The sequence below is a fragment of the Euphorbia lathyris genome, chromosome 3 (genome assembly GCF_963576675.1).
Source record: "Euphorbia lathyris chromosome 3, ddEupLath1.1, whole genome shotgun sequence".
Lineage (NCBI taxonomy): Eukaryota > Viridiplantae > Streptophyta > Magnoliopsida > Malpighiales > Euphorbiaceae > Euphorbia > Euphorbia lathyris.
The window spans coordinates 70,501,309-70,519,489 of record NC_088912.1 but is presented as its reverse complement, the minus strand read 5'-3'; the positions used below and the strand labels follow the sequence as shown (position 1 = coordinate 70,519,489).

At 38.7% G+C, this 18,181-nt stretch overlaps 3 protein-coding genes across 5 annotated transcripts; 1 reads left to right on the top strand and 2 right to left on the bottom strand.

Annotated features, from left to right (window-relative positions):
• Positions 1-438: 438 nt before the first annotated feature.
• On the top strand, positions 439-4,811 carry LOC136222126 (uncharacterized). 3 transcript variants are annotated; one of them, XM_066009616.1, is made up of 2 exons: positions 439-1,601; positions 3,580-4,811. In XM_066009616.1, the coding sequence occupies exon 1, from the start codon at positions 439-441 to the stop codon at positions 1,504-1,506; it is 1,068 nt and encodes a 355-aa protein (XP_065865688.1). In that variant the 3' UTR covers positions 1,507-1,601; positions 3,580-4,811. The 3 variants fall into 3 exon arrangements, with proteins under 3 accessions (XP_065865688.1, XP_065865687.1, XP_065865686.1); XM_066009615.1 differs by lacking the exon at positions 3,580-4,811 and adding an exon at positions 1,847-2,139; XM_066009614.1 differs by lacking the exon at positions 3,580-4,811 and adding an exon at positions 1,838-2,139.
• A 1,902-nt stretch (positions 4,812-6,713) lies between these two features.
• LOC136222127 (probable disease resistance protein At1g52660) lies at positions 6,714-9,734 on the bottom strand. The gene is made up of 3 exons (XM_066009617.1): positions 9,528-9,734; positions 9,022-9,160; positions 6,714-7,817 (listed from the first exon to the last, which is right to left on the bottom strand). Exons 2-3 carry the CDS (start codon positions 9,048-9,050, stop codon positions 7,322-7,324), a joined length of 525 nt encoding a protein of 174 aa, XP_065865689.1. The 5' UTR covers positions 9,051-9,160; positions 9,528-9,734; the 3' UTR covers positions 6,714-7,321.
• Positions 9,735-12,640: 2,906 nt separating this feature from the next.
• Positions 12,641-16,510, bottom strand: LOC136222125 (probable disease resistance protein At5g63020). The gene has a single exon (XM_066009612.1). It carries the CDS (start codon positions 16,211-16,213, stop codon positions 12,836-12,838), a length of 3,378 nt encoding a protein of 1,125 aa, XP_065865684.1. The 5' UTR covers positions 16,214-16,510; the 3' UTR covers positions 12,641-12,835.
• Between the last annotated feature and the right edge of the window lie 1,671 nt (positions 16,511-18,181).

Genomic DNA, 18,181 nt, shown 5'->3' with positions numbered 1-18,181 from the left:
GTTCTTTTATTGTATTTGTTTAAGATCGGCTGGAGCCTGCTTTCTGGTTGTGTTGGGTAGTCTTGCTGCTGGTTTTTTCTGTAAAGTTGGTTGCCTGGGGAAAATGGAGAGGCTTAGAGGGGCTGACATTGGGGGATGGGTAGTCTTGCTGCTGGTTTTTCGTGTAAATTGTATTAGCTACTATTAATGATTAAAATCAATGGTTTGGGGGCTGACGTTGTTATACATGTATATATACTACATTACTCATTAATACCAATCGCTGAGATTTCACAATCCTACATGGTATAAGAGACCAAACCCTAAACCTATCTTATCCCCCTCTCATCCGATCTCCCTTCTCTCTTTCTCCCCACCGCCGCCCCAAACCCTAAATCCACCGCCGCCCACCATTGCCGCCGCCCAACCTAGCTGCCGCAACCCTCAATTCTCACCAAAATGACAAACACTTCAGAAACCTCAAACACAAACACGCCAAACACCAAAAATTCTAACACAAATTCACCCAATACCGATACACATATCACCACTCATCCATCTCTCACCGTCTCTAATATTTCCACATTCATCAAAATCACCCTGGATATTGAAAAGGGTCACTACCCAACCTGGGCCGCCTTATTCAAACTCCATGCCAAAGCCTTTCAGGTCCTAGACCACATCATTCCTACCTCACACCCGGATACTGATTCTCTTCAAACCACAAATCTCGAACTCAGGTCTCGCATTGACGCTGTAGTCCTCCAATGGATTTATAGCACCATCTCTATTGATCTGCTTCACACAGTTATTGAAGCCGAATCATCCGCAGCCACAGCCTGGAACCGTCTACAGGACATATTTTTAGACAATAAACACTCTCGTGCTCTCTTCCTCCAACAAGAATTCTCCAAAACCAAACTAGACAATTTTACTGATATCTCCTCCTACTGTCAGCACCTCAAGTCACTTTCTGATCAACTATCCAATGTCGATTGTCCTGTCACTAATGATCATATTGTTCTTCAACTTACTTCGGGCCTCACTAATGCCTATGATACAATTGGCACCCAGATTCGTCATGGAGACCCCCTTCCTCCCTTTCACAAAGCCAGGTCCATGTTAATTCCTGAAGAAACAGCCAAGTCCCGCAAAAATTCACCGTCCACAGAACCAATTGCACTGATCGCCTCCTCCGTCGACCCTGCCGCTGCACCATCTCATCAACATACGGCAAGGCCTGTGCATCAACGCACAACCTCGTCGTATCGTGGCGGCAGACACGGTGGCCGCAATTATCGAGGCAGAGGTGGTCGTCACCACTATCGCCCATCGTCGTCGCACCACTACCGTCCCTCCGCCATGGGCATACACTTACCCTTGGGCCCCACGGCAGCAATGTTCGACTCCTCCATGTCCTTATCCTACATCTGGCAGACAACCGTCTCAATCAGGAATTCTTGGACCTCGACCCCAAATTCCACAAGCACACCTCCATATGGAATCACCGTCATACATGCCCACTGACATTGCAGAAGCTATGCACACCATGACAATTGCACCACCTCTAGATCAATAGCACATGGATACATGAGAAACAGCTCACATGACAGCCAACAAAGGTACACTCACTTCTTATTTTAATTCGAGCCTCAATGAAAATATAATTGTTGGTAATGGTCATTGTATGCCTGTTTGTGGATCTGGTCATGCATATCTATCTGCTAAAAATCACCCATTAAAATTATCCAACGTTTTGCATGTCCCTCACCTCATCAACAATTTGATCTCTATCCGTCCATTTACTAAAGATAACCAAGTTTCTGTAGAATTTGATCTCTTGGGTTTTTCTGTGAAGGATTTACAGACGGGCACTATTATCATGAGATGTAAAAGTACCGGCGATCTGTACCCAGTCACCTCCACCTGTCACACCTCACCATTGTCTCATTCAGTTTTTGCTGCTTTGTCTTCTGATGTCTGGCATAGTCGTCTAGGACATCCAGGGCCTCCTGTTTTGAATGTCCTGTTGAATAAAAATTTGATTTCTTGTAATAAAGTTAGGGATATTTCTGTTTGTTCTTCATGTATTGATGGAAAACAAGTAAAATTACCTTTTCAGTCCTCAAATAATTTTGCTTATATGTCATTCGATTTAATTCATAGTGATATCTGGACCTCCCCCGTTCTCAGTTTAGAAGGACATCGTTATTATGTGTTATTCTTAGACTCTTACACAAACTTTCTGTGGACATTTCCATTAGCCCGTAAATCACAAGTGTATTCCGCGTTTCTTATTTTTCGTTCGTTCATTCGCACTCAATTTGAACGGGATATTAAAGTTTTTCAGTGCGACAATGGTGGTGAATTCAATAATAATTCCTTTCAGCAATTCTGTCAAACTCACGGAATGCAATTTCATTTCTCATGTCCTTACACTTCTCCTCAAAATGGTAAATCAGAACGCCCAATTCGCACCATAAACAATCTAATTCGCACAGTCATGCATCATGCCTCTATTCCCTCCAAACTATGGCACCATGCCCTTGAATTAGCAACATATCTCCTTAATATATATCCCCACAAAATATTGGGATACCAATCCCCCACCACCATTCTATATAAACAGGATCCTAGCTATTCTCACTTACGTGTCTTCGGATGCCTTTGTTTTCCCCTTATTCCATCCCAAACACGACGCAAACTTGAGTCTCATTCCTATCCTTGTGTGTTCTTAGGCTACCCAACAAATCATAGAGGATATAAGTGTTTTGATGTGTCTCGAAATAAAATAATAATTTTCCGTCATGTCGTATTTGATGAATCGTCATTTCCGTTTGCCACCACGTCTGTCAATTCCAGACCTCCAAACCAAAATTCAGCAGCGGCAGACGCAAATTTGCTTCCTGCTGTCCCTTTTTGACATCCTTCTCAGAAACCCGTCCCACTCGAATCTGCCTCGCCCCTATCAATCCCCTTTCTATCACCAAATGCGTCGACTCATCCCACTCCGTCCGTCGCGTCTGCTGTCCCGTCGCACCCAACCAGCCCGTCCGTATCGTCTTCATTTCTGTCGTGTCAAACCAGTCCTCCCGTCTCGTCTTCTGTTCCGTCGCGTCACAGTACACAGTGCGCCTCCTCTCCTGTTCGAACAACGGTAACACCCATATCGGGGTCAGCCCCTGTTTTTGCGTCTTCACCACCCGTCTCTGTTCCACTTTCTCCTGTTCCTTCTGAGTCGTCCGGTTCGACGGACTCCCTGCCATCTCCTCTTACCTCTAAATCTATCTCTTCGACACACACAACATCTGATGTCGAACCATCCATAGCACCGCCCACCACATTACCCAATTCTAATACTCATAACATGACCACATGAGCCCAACATGGCATCCACAAACCTCGTCGTATGCTCAATCTCTCAACATTAGCCCAGCCTGCCATTTCTCCTATCCCAAAATCACCTTCCCTCGCATTGAGTGATCCAAACTGGGTACAAGCCATTACTGATGAATTTGAGGCTCTAATTGAAAATAAGACGTGGGTACTCGTACCCCGTCCAAATTGTGCTAATGTTATTCGTAGTTGGTGGATTTTCAGGCACAAGACGAAATCTAACGGCTCATTTGAGAGGTATAAAGCAAGATTGGTTGGTAACGGGTCCGGACAGTTGGCTGGTGTTGATTGTGGTGAAATGTTCAACCCTGTGGTTAAACCGGCCACCATTCGTGCTGTCTTGAGCATAGCTCTGTCTAAAAATTGGAAAATTCGGCAATTAGATGTCAAAAATGCCTTCTTACACGGGGATCTTCATGAAACAGTATACATGCACGAACCACTATGGTTCAGAGATTCCAGATATCCTGATCATGTCTGACTGCTCCAAAAATCGCTGTATGGCCTCAAGCAGGCACCTCGGGCCTGGTATCAGCGGTTCGCCAATTTTGTTATCAAGATGAATTTTTCAAACAGTATATCTGACAACTCCTTATTTTTATATAGACACGGCTCTGACATAGCCTACATCCTTCTGTATGTTGATGACATTGTGCTAGTAACATCTTCTGACAAACTTCAGGCTTCTATACTGTCTCAGTTGAATTCCGAATTTGCAATGAAAGACTTGGGACCTCTGCACTATTTCTTGGGCATCTCAGTAACTCAATCTCCTGGCTCTATATTCCTTTCTCAGCGGAAGTATGCATCCGAAATTATTGCAAAAGCCGGTCTCGAAAAATGCAACTCGGCTGCTACTCCGGTCAACATTAGGCTACTGTGTTTTTCTAGGGGACAATCTTATTTCTTGGTCAGCCAAGCGTCAGCCAACACTATCCCGATCCAGCGCAGAGGCAGAGTATCGTGGCATTGCAAATGTCGTTTCCGAAACCTGTTGGATCCGCAATCTGCTTCTTGAACTTGGGTGTCCGATTCAGAAATCTTCAATAGTGTACTATTATAATGTCAGTGATGTGTATCTCTCCGGTAATCCAGTTCAGCACCATCGCACCAAGCACGTCGAAATGGATGTCCATTTTGTCCGGGAAAGGGTTGCAAAAGGCAAAGTCCGTGTTCTACACATTCCCTCTCGGTATCAAATCGCTGACATCTTCACTAAAGGCCTTCACCACTATTTGAAGATTTTCGACATAGCCTCAATGTTCGGCCTCCGAACCTTTCGACTACGGGGGTGTATTAGAATATACATTTATCTGTTATTCAATTTGTATTATTGATATAGTCAGTTCCTTATCTATAGCCTAGAAGATAGGTTAGTTGTTATACCTGTATATATACTACATAACTCATTAATAACAATCACTGAGATTTCACAATCCTACAAAATCTACAATATAATATACATTTGCCTTAGTTAGGAGAATGCTTGATAGAGTTCCTAGAAGGCCGCATGAAGTTCTATGTAACTTAGTTGTTATATACATTTATTTTGTTAGTTTATTTTTGCCTCAGATACACTTTCTGAATTTCGACTCGATGCATGTCATGTGATAAGCCTCTTCGTATTCCGTGTAAACTCCACGAAACCGAATATTATTATTAGGGAATCAGGCCAATTCATGGAAATTGATAGGTGTTAAAAATTAAATATATACAAATGGCATCAAAATAAAATTTCTTGTATCCAAGAGGACCGCTCAATCAAACGACAACATCTTTCATTGAAATCTCAAGACCAATTTATATTAGAAAACTTGAGCATTTTTTACTTGTGTCAGAGACTTATAAAACCTTTTTCTACAAGCAACTTTCAATCCTGATATTTTTTAGATAAGCATGGACTGGTTGCTCAAGGTGAAATATCTAAAAACTGTCTAACTCCAAAGGAACCTCAAATGATAATATTTTTAACAATTTAGCAAAGCAATAAAGATGGAGTTAACTTTAGCAATTTAGGATATGAGACTATTTTATTGTGATGCTCAGTACTTTCAAATGTTCCAAACAGAATATGGGATCTATGAATGCATCTTCTATTTTCTTCACAACCAAATATTTTCAAAGACTTGTAAAGAAATCAAACCAGATAACAACGGAACCATAGAACTAAAACGACAATCCTTGATCAATTAAAATATATTACATTCTAAAAGATAATCAAACAGTGGGTTTAAAACAAGGTAAGAAACTAACTTTGCTCTCATCATCCTCCCATTCAATATTTTCCCACCAATCTTCTTGTGCTTCGATAGTGAGTGGTTCATTTGAATTGGTACTGTGAGAGTCTAGAGGAAGTTTTTTAAGCACACAACAATCAATTACCTCCATTTTCTTCAGATTTTGAAAAGGCAATATCTTCCAATATATACTCTTCAATTCTGGCAGATTTTCTAGTCTAAGAATTTCCAGTTCGTAAATGGCTCCCAATTGTCTTCATTACAGTATTCGCCCATTCTTCTACTGCTAATTACCTCTTCCATTTCTTCACAGTTTTGTACTTTCAATATTGCGAGATTAGGAACCAGAATAAGCCATGTCACCTCTACCAAACTTGAACATTTATCCAAGGTTATTTCTCTAAGTCTTTCAAAGCTTCTCCCCCTTTCTAACTCAAAATGATGTGGATAGCAATTCAACTCATTCAAACCTTCAAATTGATGGATTTCCAGAATCAGTAGATTTTCCATAGCTTGTATAGGAGAAATATCAAGAGACTTGCTGCCCCAAAAAACCTCAAGGGACAAAGATTGAGTACAACTCAAACATTTATTATTGCTGAAAAGTTTTTGCAAAGCAAGAGCACAGGTTATGGTGATGCTCAGTACTTTCAAATGTTTCAAACAGAATAAAGAATCTATATCCATGAGTCAGAGAAAAAATGTTATCTTCTATTTCCTCCACAGAATATCCACAACGAAACATTTTCAGAACTTGTAAAGAAGACAATTCAAATATCAACTGCTTAGGAATCACTCGCAACTGATCATTATACTCCAAGTTCAAAGACTTCAATTTCACTAAATTTTTTATCTCAATTGGCAAATGATCTACCCATGTGCCTGATAAATTAAGATACTCCAATGAAACCAATTCTGCAATTTCACACGGTATTTTTTCCACGCCACTATTTGATAAATCTAAAACTGTTAGGGAGTCTATAAATTGATGAAGGTTTTCTGTTATCTGGGTATTTATAGTACTCATAGATTGGTTAAAAGCTTCTTTTATTCTGTATGTTGACTTTTTCTTTCTTTTCATTGCAAATTTGGAGATTGAAGATGCCAACTTTCGGACCGACAACCTTCCACTTCCACTTGTACTTTCATTTTCATTTTCATTTTGTGAAGGCACATGAACTGATCTAAATTCAGCATCGAGCATGATAAAAGGATTGTGATTGAGTAAAAAGGTAATAAACAAATTACTTGGAACATAATATCTCAGAGTCCGAACAAAATTTCTCATTGCTAAAACCCGTCCCACTGTCCTCCAACTTGCTATCTCAAGAACATGTTCATTCGAAAACCTTTCTGAACCAAAGTCACGGATCAAATCGAGCAATTTGACATAATAGACTTGTTCTTCTTCTAATAAAGAAGCTCCAATGAGTGCATCTACTGTCTTATATCCCAAATTTAGGACATTTTCCTGAATATGATTGTAACAACGTAATTGTAACAACGTAAATTCGTACTCTTTGCCGCCTTCGTCAGCCACTTGAAATTGTAACCCCCTAATAGCACCCAACCATTCATCGTATGTTGTCATGCTGGCCATGGCACGACCAAAAGTACACAGCAACATCGGCAGACCTTTACATGTGCTTGCAATGGTTTTAGCCAGATCCAGAATCTTTGGATCGCTAATAAGTCGATCTTCCCCAACCTTATTCTTGAACAACTCCCAGGCATGTTCCCACTGCAGAGCTACCATTTCTATAGTCTAAGTCCTCAGAACGAGTTGTGAATATTACCTTGCACTTGTTTTCTTTCGGATCGGGATCAGGAACTCCAACTTCTGTAAGGTTGAGTTCCTCTCCTAGATCATCTAAAAGCAGCACGAGCTTCTTTTTGGACAAGACCTCAAAAATGGCTTTGGCTTTTTCTACAAAGCTTTTGTCGACCCATTCAACATTCAAAACACCTATTCTTTTCCAGATGTCATCCTGAACTGTCTCGACCGACAAATTTTGGGACACAGTGACCCAAATCACAGTATCAAAATAAAGGGGTGCAGTGGTTAATTTGGTGTAGATTTGTTTGAGAAGGGTTGTCTTACCAACTCCACCAATACCGTGTACGCCAATTATCGCCGTTCTTACATGTACCACTGTTCTCCAAACCTCCATCATCATGGATTCCAATCCCACCGCTGACATTGACCTGAAGGAAATAGAATATCACCACAAGAAACAATTGAATACAGAGAGCTTTTGAATTGCAAAAGAAAGAAGAAACAGTAAGCTGTCAATCTTCTCCAAAAAAAAAAATAAGCTGTCAATTAAGTTATAGGAAGATAAAGACTTGGGCTATGGAGTTTTAAACTACTGTACTTTTTAATTTCTTCGGGTTGGTACCTCTTGGCCGGCAACAATATTCAATATTTGTTTTTAAGTTTAAAAGGGTATCCATCTCTATCTAATCACAAATTAAGTTTTAATTAAATTGCAAATGGGCATTAGCATTGGGTACTTAGTGGAAATTCAGCACAACTTGATAGCCATTGACTTCATCAGCTATCACATGGCAATTCATTATATTAGAATTTCAAATACCAAGTGTCAAGGATAATATATTAAAAATATTATGGGAAGAATCATACAAGTATTTTTGTACAATTTGTTATTTAGTTTTTCTCTTTTTAATGTACTTTTATTATGCATTTCATGTGTTTGTTTTGTGCTTTATCTTGTTTCAATTTTTCTTTAACACTTATTATATTTTTGACTCAATTTCAAGTGATTTGCAGCCATTTCGAATCAAGTCTTCGAGGAGGAAGCAAGTAGGATGCGAGCTTTGGTAGACGGAAAAAGAGTTGCTCCACAAAGAAAAAGTCCCTGACTTCTTTCGTATGCTCAGCCCGTTCTCATGGAATTCCAGCATCCCTATCTCACCAAACTACGAGAAAAAACACAATCACCTATGGAATTATCTACTTGTAAGTGTCATAATTCCACACGAAATTACAGTCAGCAACGGATCTCAACAGACGAGAATCTGTCGAGAGACCCATGTAGGAGATGGTCTTATGTTCTGTTTGAAAATTCTCCTACATAGTAAATGCTACACAATGTTGCTGAAGATTCTCTTACTGCATATCTACTACAGGACATACAGGAGCAATCTCCTACATAAAATTTCCTACAAAATTTAGTAGGAGATTTTTCAACCTTCTTTTTGTACATATACAAAACTAAAAATGGAATTTGAATTGAATGGAACTCAGTAAATAAATATACATCTACAAGAACATTGATCAAAGCCTGTATAACTATTTTATCAAAAAAAAAAAAAAAAAAAGCCTGTATAACTATTAAATCTTAGATAGTCAATTCAACCATTCAAAACTTGAAGGACAGTAACATACCTGATAGCAGGACAAACCAAAATAAGCATTCTACAATAAAGCAACTGCAGTGTGAAGAATAGCCATCAAAGAACGTGCCACAAAGAAGGAAGTTACCCAAAACGCTGGGATCTGAGCTCCCAACAGATATCATACAGCCCTAAAAAAAATAAAAAAATTTTATCAAAGGTCACAAAAGAATGCCATATCATCAATAAGTCCACCTACAAATCTACAATGCATATATAAAATCACAGGGAATTTCAAATGCCAGAGTATATATCTCATATTAAATCATAACATAATGTAGAGAAGCAGAAAAAATAATCATACCAATGATCAAACACAAAATAATTTCCTTTGAAAAAAACAGCCATCAGGGAATTGTTCCAAATATCGTCAATAATTTCAACCAAATAACTGCAATGGAGCCAGTTACCAGGTAGGTACAATATTATCATCAACGTCAAGGAATGTTCCTTGAACTGACATTATTAATACCAAACAGCACTGAGTCTAAGATGTACCTTCATGTATGCAGCAACATGATCGCCATAGATGTACTTGCATTGAACTTCAGCATCAAGCTGCTTGTTATCACTATGAGGTACTTCCAGACCACCGTCCAGCGCTCCCTGCAAACAGTAACCAATAAGTCCTCTCCAGTAGCTTGCTTGACAATAGAAATTATAAGTTCATTAAAACAACTATTGCTATTCTTTTTCATGTTATACCAGTTTAGTATGGCAGTAACTTCTTTTTTATCAAAAGTTTATAACATATATTAGTAAAGAAGACAAACATATAAGTCATGCCATCTCATCTGACTCCTCCAGTCATTGATACCTATAGCACATTGAAGGGAAGTCAAAATGGATAGATACAAGTGTTGAAGCAAATAATCACATAAACTTTTAGTCAATACAAGGTTTTAAATAATAGAAAAATGAATCAATAAAAAATAGGCAACAGAAAGTGATTACTCACATAAGCACATTTTTGCCTCACAATCATTTATCCAGGAAGATAGATCACTATACTGCCTGATTCCCAAACATGAGATATTAATGTCTTCCATATCGAGAAAATTAGAACCTGGTAAGAAGCATTTGGTGTTCTAAAAGGAAACTATGCTAGAAATCTGCTTCACTCTAAATGAGAATTCAGCTGGATATTTGCTTCCACTTAAGTAAGCCTCCCAAAGATTCTGCTATACAAATAAGTTGCAATGCAGCAATAGGCCTATTAACTGTTTAAACCCTTAACCTCCTTTGATTTATTAAAGACAAATATATCTCAATAGATTATTTTTTATAGAAGCCATGCCATAAAATAAATGCAGCAGCATCACTGACTTAAAAAGGCCCAGCTCCGACCATTGCTGACTCTGTGTCGAGAACTCACGTCCTCCCCCGGTTGGTGTTACTAAAGTTAACTGTGATGCTGCCATGGGGGATAATGGCCAGTTATGCAGGGTTGGATTGATTGCCCAAGACAGTGAAGGCAACGTACTTGGCTCAGTAGGCATCCCTATCCATGTCTGTCAGCAGCAGATGCAGAACAGCAGGCAGTGATATCGGGGCTCCAATTTGCCAAAGACCGCGGTTTCTTTGAAGTGTGTGTGGAATCCGACTCCAAAGTAGTTATAGATACTATAAAGGGGGTAGATCCTTCTGAGTCTTGCCTCAAATTTGCCTATGTTGATGCTATTAGCATGAATAAACTGTTCAATACCTGTTATTTTTCTTTTGTCAATAGGAATGGGAACAAAGTAGCTCATAGTATAGCTCAATGGGAAAAAGCCCTCTCTTCTCCTATTTTTCTTATGGAGGATTGCCCAGAATCTATATGGAACCTAGTGGATAAGTACCAATGTTTTTCCTCTTAATTTAATATATTTTCCATAAAAAAAAAAAGGCAATACAATAAAATAAGTCATCCTATTCCTATCTGATATGCTTCCAAAGACCTAATTCATGAGATTCAACAACCAGTTGAGCTTCAAATGAGAGTTGAGGTCTTGGAACTACCATCGATTAAAAAAATACGATCATCATAACTAAGACAAAAAGTGAAATGAAGGGACAGATTGAAATATTAAAGTATCCACAGTTACAGTAACATATCTTGAAACATTATCCTAATAACATTATGTGAGTTCCTACCCTTCTTCCTCCAATTTGAAACTTGCTAATTTCTTTTCATATGGCCAAAAGAGCAAATTACTTAAAAGAGAGTATATCATGAGGGAAAGATCTAATCTAAGAAATAGTTTTTACAAGCAAACATTATTTGCATGATATGAAGGTTTAATAGAAAAAAAAAAACTGTAATAAATAAAGGGCTTAATTGATAAAGAAAAACGAAACAAAATACAAGGGAAACATCTATTATTGCACTATAAATGTATTTCAGCAAGTATAAATGAAGTAACCTGTATAATAGAGTCCAATTACAGCTCCATGGTGAGAAGGATAAACAATAATGGTTACCACTGTATAGTTTACATCACTTGCCTGATAGCACCTGTATCCTATCCCATAAATCTTCCAAAAATTCTTGAACAGTAGAATCGATGAGACAGAATATCCTCCAATTCAGAGTGAAGAAAAGAAGAGACTTACAAAACACATATTTTTACAACAAATATGGCAATAAAGGAGCTAAAGCCTTTTTGTATGTTGACCTTCAAGTCCTAATACGAAAAAAACATACCTTTTCTGTGAAAGCTTTGCCAGATACACGTCATCCTCCAAAAAAGCCAAGCCAATATCAGAATTATGAGTTTGAATGCTCATAGAGGCTTCAAGTCCAACCATGAGACTCTGAATCTCCTCCAGAACTTGCTGCATATAAACGTTATACATTAACAAATTGAAATGAGTGAGAGAGAGGGGAACATTTATTGACAGCTAAAAGAAGGATATTAAAAGATAAAACCATGAATTAATAATAGGAAATGCTAAAACAAAAATGCAACAAAAGCGATAGGCTAACAAGCCAAAGAAACTAAAAGAGTGAATACTTCAGCACCTTGAAAGAAGCAGACTAATCTTAAATTCTTAAATACAAATACCAGAATTCTATAAAATAATGAGACAGAATATCTTAAAAATAAAATCCCATGGTAATTGATTCTCAAAAAGATAAAAATGAACATGTTGACCTCATCCAGAATCATATTCACCACGCATTAAGCAAATCAAGCATCAAGTGTTTTCCATTACTTCATTAGAACATTCAACATATCTTCCGCATGCAACTTGCCTTTTTGCAACCGAATTATTAATTGATTACATTTTACGCAAGTTCAGGAGGCTAACTGAACATTTTATGCAAATTGAGAGAGCTATCGGGACGCATTAAAAGTTCAGAAGGCGCTTTTTGAACAAGTTCAGAAAAAGTAGAAACCATTCATCATAATTTTAACTCCTGAAATCAGAGAAACTTGTTTCAAAACTATTGTTCAACTAGTTGCAGCGACAATGAATCAATCACTTAGTTGCAGTGGTGAAATCAGAGCTCCCAAAAATTAGATCACCTCCAAGCACTTTGCTATTATACCTACCAGGATTTGCATTTTAAAAGGAACTTTCCGTAAATGTGCCATAAATTGCAGAAAAAAAAATAACTTTAAACATGAAAAAAGTAAAAATAATCTTCAAAATTGGAGTTTACATGAATTTTGACAAGCAAGTGGAATAACTAAGAACACACAGACAAATTGTTGTGGTTCGGCAATACCTACATCCACAATAACTTACACATTACACTTTCACACAGGCTGGTAAAAGAAAATTGCTGAGCATCAAAAATACCAAAAGCAGCAAAGGAATCAAGAATAAATTGAGTTCCAGATATCAAAATAATGATGCGGAGCGCGACAAATTCGTGTTCTTGGCGGATAACTTCTGAAGCATGATTGAAAGGCATCTTTGATACCTTGATCCTTCTTTTCCAATTCCTTCCACCATTGATCTTCTGCTTCAATCACTATTTTACGTACCTTGAGGATCTCAGAGTTCAATGGAACCTTCTTTAGCAATGGACAATCAAGTACTCTTATCCTCTTTATACATGGCAATGATGATGCTTTGCAGCATATGTTCTTCAGTTGTGGCAGACCCTCTAACTCCAATACTTCAAGTTTCGTAAATGTCATTGCATTATCACTTATTTCCACCATTTTCTCACAAACAGCTACCCTCAGTACTGCCAAGTTCGGGGCACGAACAAGCCAGTTCAAGTTCAACAAACGAGGACAGTACTCCACCACTACTTCCCGTAGACTGCTGAACCTGAACTTGGGACTTAAGTTAATCTGTTCCAAATGCTCACTTGCACTGATCTGCAGTGTCTCCAATTGGTCCATGTCTTCTGTTGGTGCAAACTCGATCGACTTTGACTTTGGACTGCCTAGACACTCGAGGGATAGAGATTGAGTGCAGCTTTGTACATTTTCAGTGTTGAAATAGAGCACAAGAGCATCACTAGATCTTATTGTGATGCTCACCACATTCAGATGCTTCAGGTGCTGGATTTCTTCTATATGGACTTTGCTGTCGGACAATATGTTATCATCCTCTCCTCCGTAGAAAAAACCAGACCGAAACATTCTCAGAACTTGCAGAGATAAGAAACTAGATATAACTCCCTTCGGAATCATACCGAGAAGATCATTATGCTCTAAGTTCAAGTATATCAACTTCCTCAGCCTTTTCAATTCAGGTGGCAATTGTTGAATCCATGTGCGAGATAAATTAAGATACTGCAAGCAGAACAATTCTGTAACTCCCATTGGCAATACATGTATTCTAGTGTTGGACAGATCAAGAACTGTTAGAGCACTAGAGTGCTTGAAGATGCTGCCATTGATTTCGTACAAGCGAGGATTGCGACATAGAAGCAATGTTCGAAGATCACGACACACAGAGACCTCGGGTAGATTCCGAATTGAATTTTCCATCAATGAAGCTCTTCTTACCCCTTCCCATTTCACCACATCTGGTGCTTTATTCAACTGTTTACCAGCTTGCACCAAGAAGTTATATTTCTTCTTGTCAAGATCACATGATATCCACAAAGCCATATCACGAATCATATCATGCAATTTCACAAATTTCCCTTCTTCTTCTAATAAACATACATTAACAAGATCACGAACAATGTGGTGCGCCTTAGCCCGAGTAATATGTTCTCCCTCATTATCAGATTCAAATTTCTCAGAAATCCAATAATCTACCAAATCATCCTTGTTAATTTTATAATCTTCTGGGAATAAGGCACAATATATGAAACAAGATCTATATTTATCATCAGGCAACCTATCATAGCTAAGCTTCAATCGAGCAAATACCTCATCTTTGATGCCTTGTAAATCTGAAGCTGATTGCTGCAAGTCAGAAAGAGCATATCTCCATTCTTTAGCCGTCTTGCTGCAAGCCATAGCACGAGCAACCACAATAAGTGCCAGAGGAAGACCATCACACTCTTTAGCCACCGATTCAGCGATAGGACGGATGTCTGGATCAGCAGAAAGGGTATCTCTTCCAAGCTTTTCCTCAAACAATTGCCAAGCTTGATCTGGGGGCAATTTCTCCACCTTGATCCTCTTTTTTGCATCCATCAAACTGCATACTAGCTCAGAGCGTGTAGTGAGAACGATCTTGGAACCATTTTGTCTTCTCGGAATGGGAACTCCGGCTTTTTCCAGATGGACTTTCTCCCATAAATCATCCAACAACAAAACGAACTTCTTTTTCCGCAGTAAGTTGCGGATATCTTTTGATTTTTCACCAATCTCCTTTTTCTTCCAATCATTGACAGCAATGCCTATCCTCTCCCCAATTTCTTCCTGAACCTTAGAAAGTGTAAAATCCTTGGAAACCACAATCCAGATTACATAATCGAAATCACTTGGGGTATGAAGGAATTTGTTGTTGATATGAGTCAAGAGTGTAGTTTTACCAACTCCTCCGAGACCATATAAGCCCAAAATTCCAACTTCTGGTTTCATCAGCACCCTCCACGCCTCATCTAACTTTGTCTGCAAGCCCACAGTTTCCCCAATCTGATCACAGTCAATTTCAACCACTGGTTCTGGAGGTGCTGCAGTAGTTACTTCAGAGAACTCTCCTTTTTTTATTTGATAAACCACATCTTTTAGCATGTTCCCCAACCTTTTCCCAAAGCTACTGGAAGAACAGCCGTGAGTCAGTTTTTCAATTTCTGCAGCATCTTTATGCAGCAGCTCATCAGCAGCAACTATTGTGGTTAATGCATTTTCGTGCCACACTTGGACCTGTTTTAACCGATTCCTTTGCTCCCTTTCTTCCTCATATATGACTCTCCCCATTACGTCGCTGGCCAATCCCGATAGTTCTCGTCGAAACCTTTTCAATTCTTTCATATCATCTTCCACTTTGCTTCTGTACTCTGATTCTACAGATTCAACCACCACTGGAAATTTTCCTTCTTTTATTAGCTTTTTTACATCTTTTAATCTTTCGGCAACCGTTTCCCCAACTCCGCTATTGGAGAAATCTCTGACTTGCCATTTCTCAATTTCTTCAGGAACCACCATTAGTAGCGGATCTACTTCAGTAATCAACTTTTCCGCCTCTGAAATCCATACTCGAACTCGTTCCAACAGCTTCATTTTTCCTCCTTCCTCGCTGTTGACCCTCCTCACCAAATCGTCCTTGGTAGCCTCTAATTCGTTTCTAGCAATCCTCAAATCTTTAAGATCTATCTTGAGTTTGCGAATGTAATCCGGTTCGTCCGGAATCCTTTCGACCAATGACTCGAACTTCCCATTTTGAATTTCCTCGTTAAGTTGAAGCTTGGCAGCGACGATTTTCTTACCGAGAGCATAGGTGGCTATGCTGTTCTTGTAGCAACAGCCTCCACAGCATGATTTCTCATCAATTTCAACTTGAGCAGCAGTGATTAGCTTATCAGCTTCGGTCAGCTTCTGGTCCACCGATGTAAACCAGAGGTCAACTACTTGAAGCCGCTTCATTTGCGGACCTTCCTGATTTTGGAGACGTTGCTTGAGATCTTGCATGGATGCCTTTAATTGAGCTCTGGAAGTCTTCAGATCTTCAAGATTATCCTTTAATTGCCAGATGTACATGACCTCTTCAGCAGCGCCAGCAGCACAGCAAGTGAATAATTGATCCAAGCCCAACTGGACGGACACGCAGTTTCCCATAGCCTTTGATGATGATGATGAAGAAGAAGAAAAAAGTTGGTTAAAACTTGGACAGTAAAGCTGGAGACATGAAGCCCATATTTGGAGTCCGCCGGAACGGAGAGAGAGACGAGTGAGGTGTCAATTTGATTGGGGAATCAGATTCGTTTATAATTTTCCCCACCAACCTTTTCTTAAAAAAATGGGATGATCATGGACCGGATGGGTTCAATAGAATCGAACGGAATCGAAACCAAACTGGTTTTTGAGGCAAATGAAGAGCGATTTATGAAGCAGCTTAGAGGTGCATGAGGAAGGACAAAAAGATCAAGTAAATGCCACGTAGAAAACAAGAATTGGATGGATGTCAATTTTAAATGGAAAATTCCAAGTAAGTTTCAATCAGGAAAATGATTATTACTATTACTTTTCTAAAATAATTCTTAATTAAATGCATGTTCCGCGTATGTGGAATCCTCACTTTTTTTTAATGTGGATAATCGTCTACATTACTACATTATACTGTTTTGTTTTTGTTTTTTCCCTCAGCTATCGGCCCACCATACACGTTCTCCTTCTCTTTTCTTTTCTTTTCTTTTTTTATTATTTTTTGTGCAGTGGTAACTGTGGGAAAACAAAAAAAAATTAAACACAAATAATTTTAGCGGATTGATATTCACCATTCCGACTTATTTATCACCATCTTTATAAGGACGTTTTTTGTTCTTTTTATTTTTTTTCAATCAAAACTTTTCATTCTCTTTAATCTTTCCAAAAATCACATACCTCTATACGAGAATTCTGACGGAAAATTACGGTAAAGGAAAATGATCGATTATTGAAAATGTACGTTTTTTTTTTGTTAAATTTTCATCAAAAACACAAGTTCCTTCTTCGAATTTGGAGACAGAACTTATCATCCGCCTACTATGCGGATGAAAATCTCGTCAGCCCAAAGGGCAGGTGGGAGTTTCATCCGCCTGCCCAAAGGACATGAGGGAAGTTCATCTGCCCCCTTACGGGGAAGCTGAAATCGAATCTTTCTTCTATATTTTGGTCGGCCTCCATTTAGGAGATCCAAAATTGAAAAAAAGCCTATATCGAGTTACTGAATCGTCGGATTGTTGTTTTGACGTTAAATTTGTATTTATCTATCATTAATTTGACGTAAGTAGTGAAATTGATAGTAAATAAGAATGTAACTCAATTAGACAAAATAGTAATCGGATTGGAGTAAATAATAACGGAAATGCTTAGGGTTGAGAAACAGATTTTCAATTAGAGTAAATAACAACGGATTTTGATTTGTTTGTCATTTTTTAGGCCTTTGATGTAGGAGGTAGTTCCGGACGGTGGCAAACTACCAGACGTGGTGTCACTGCCTCTGTTTGGAGGAGCTGAGACGCATAGAGGCTGATGGCGGACGCACAAAGGGTGCACAGGGCAGAGTGTCAACACATTAGAGTTGCTGAGGAGGAGGATGTCGTCGTAGACGTGGATGGCTCAAATCATCAGGCAGCTAATAGGATCCCACTTCGTCAAGTGACAGGAACCTTGAGTCATTTTAGGTAGACAGAAACCTTTAAGGTTGAAAAACACTGATTGAAACTGAGTGAAATTCAATGAAACTAAAACTAGAACCGCAAGTGATGAAAGTGAAAAAAATGTCTAGCTTGGGATCGGAACGAAAGATTTTATTCTTCTCATTTATTAGTTTTAGGGTATCACTTGTTAATGAATTTTGAAATGGAGAGAATTTGAAGTTCTTCTTTCAACTGTTATGTCGCGTTATTCATAGTTTTTTAGTTTTGGTTTTCAATGTATTCGCATCATATATATTAGTTTTAATTCTAGTTCTCATTCTTAAAAACATTTTATCAATTTTATATATTTTACTTTTTTTTTATTGAAAGTGAGGATGAGGAGGAAGGGAGTAAAACATCCCAACAAGGTTGGCACCTCCTACGAGCTTCAAACCCTTACCCAAGA

What these genes read in the sequence shown, in the direction of transcription:
- LOC136222127 (XM_066009617.1), bottom strand. Translation starts at nt 9,050, where the DNA reads ATGCTTATTTTGGTTTGTCCTGCTATCAG. An exon ending in TTGGTTTGTCCTGCTATCAG is followed by an intron (nt 7,818 to 9,021) that starts GTATGTTACTGT and finishes TATTTCCTTCAG; the next exon opens with GTCAATGTCAGCGGTGGGAT.
- LOC136222126 (XM_066009616.1), top strand. Translation starts at nt 439, where the DNA reads ATGACAAACACTTCAGAAACCTCAAACACAAACACGCCAAACACCAAA.
- LOC136222125 (XM_066009612.1), bottom strand. Translation starts at nt 16,213, where the DNA reads ATGGGAAACTGCGTGTCCGTCCAGTTGGGCTTGGATCAATTATTCACT.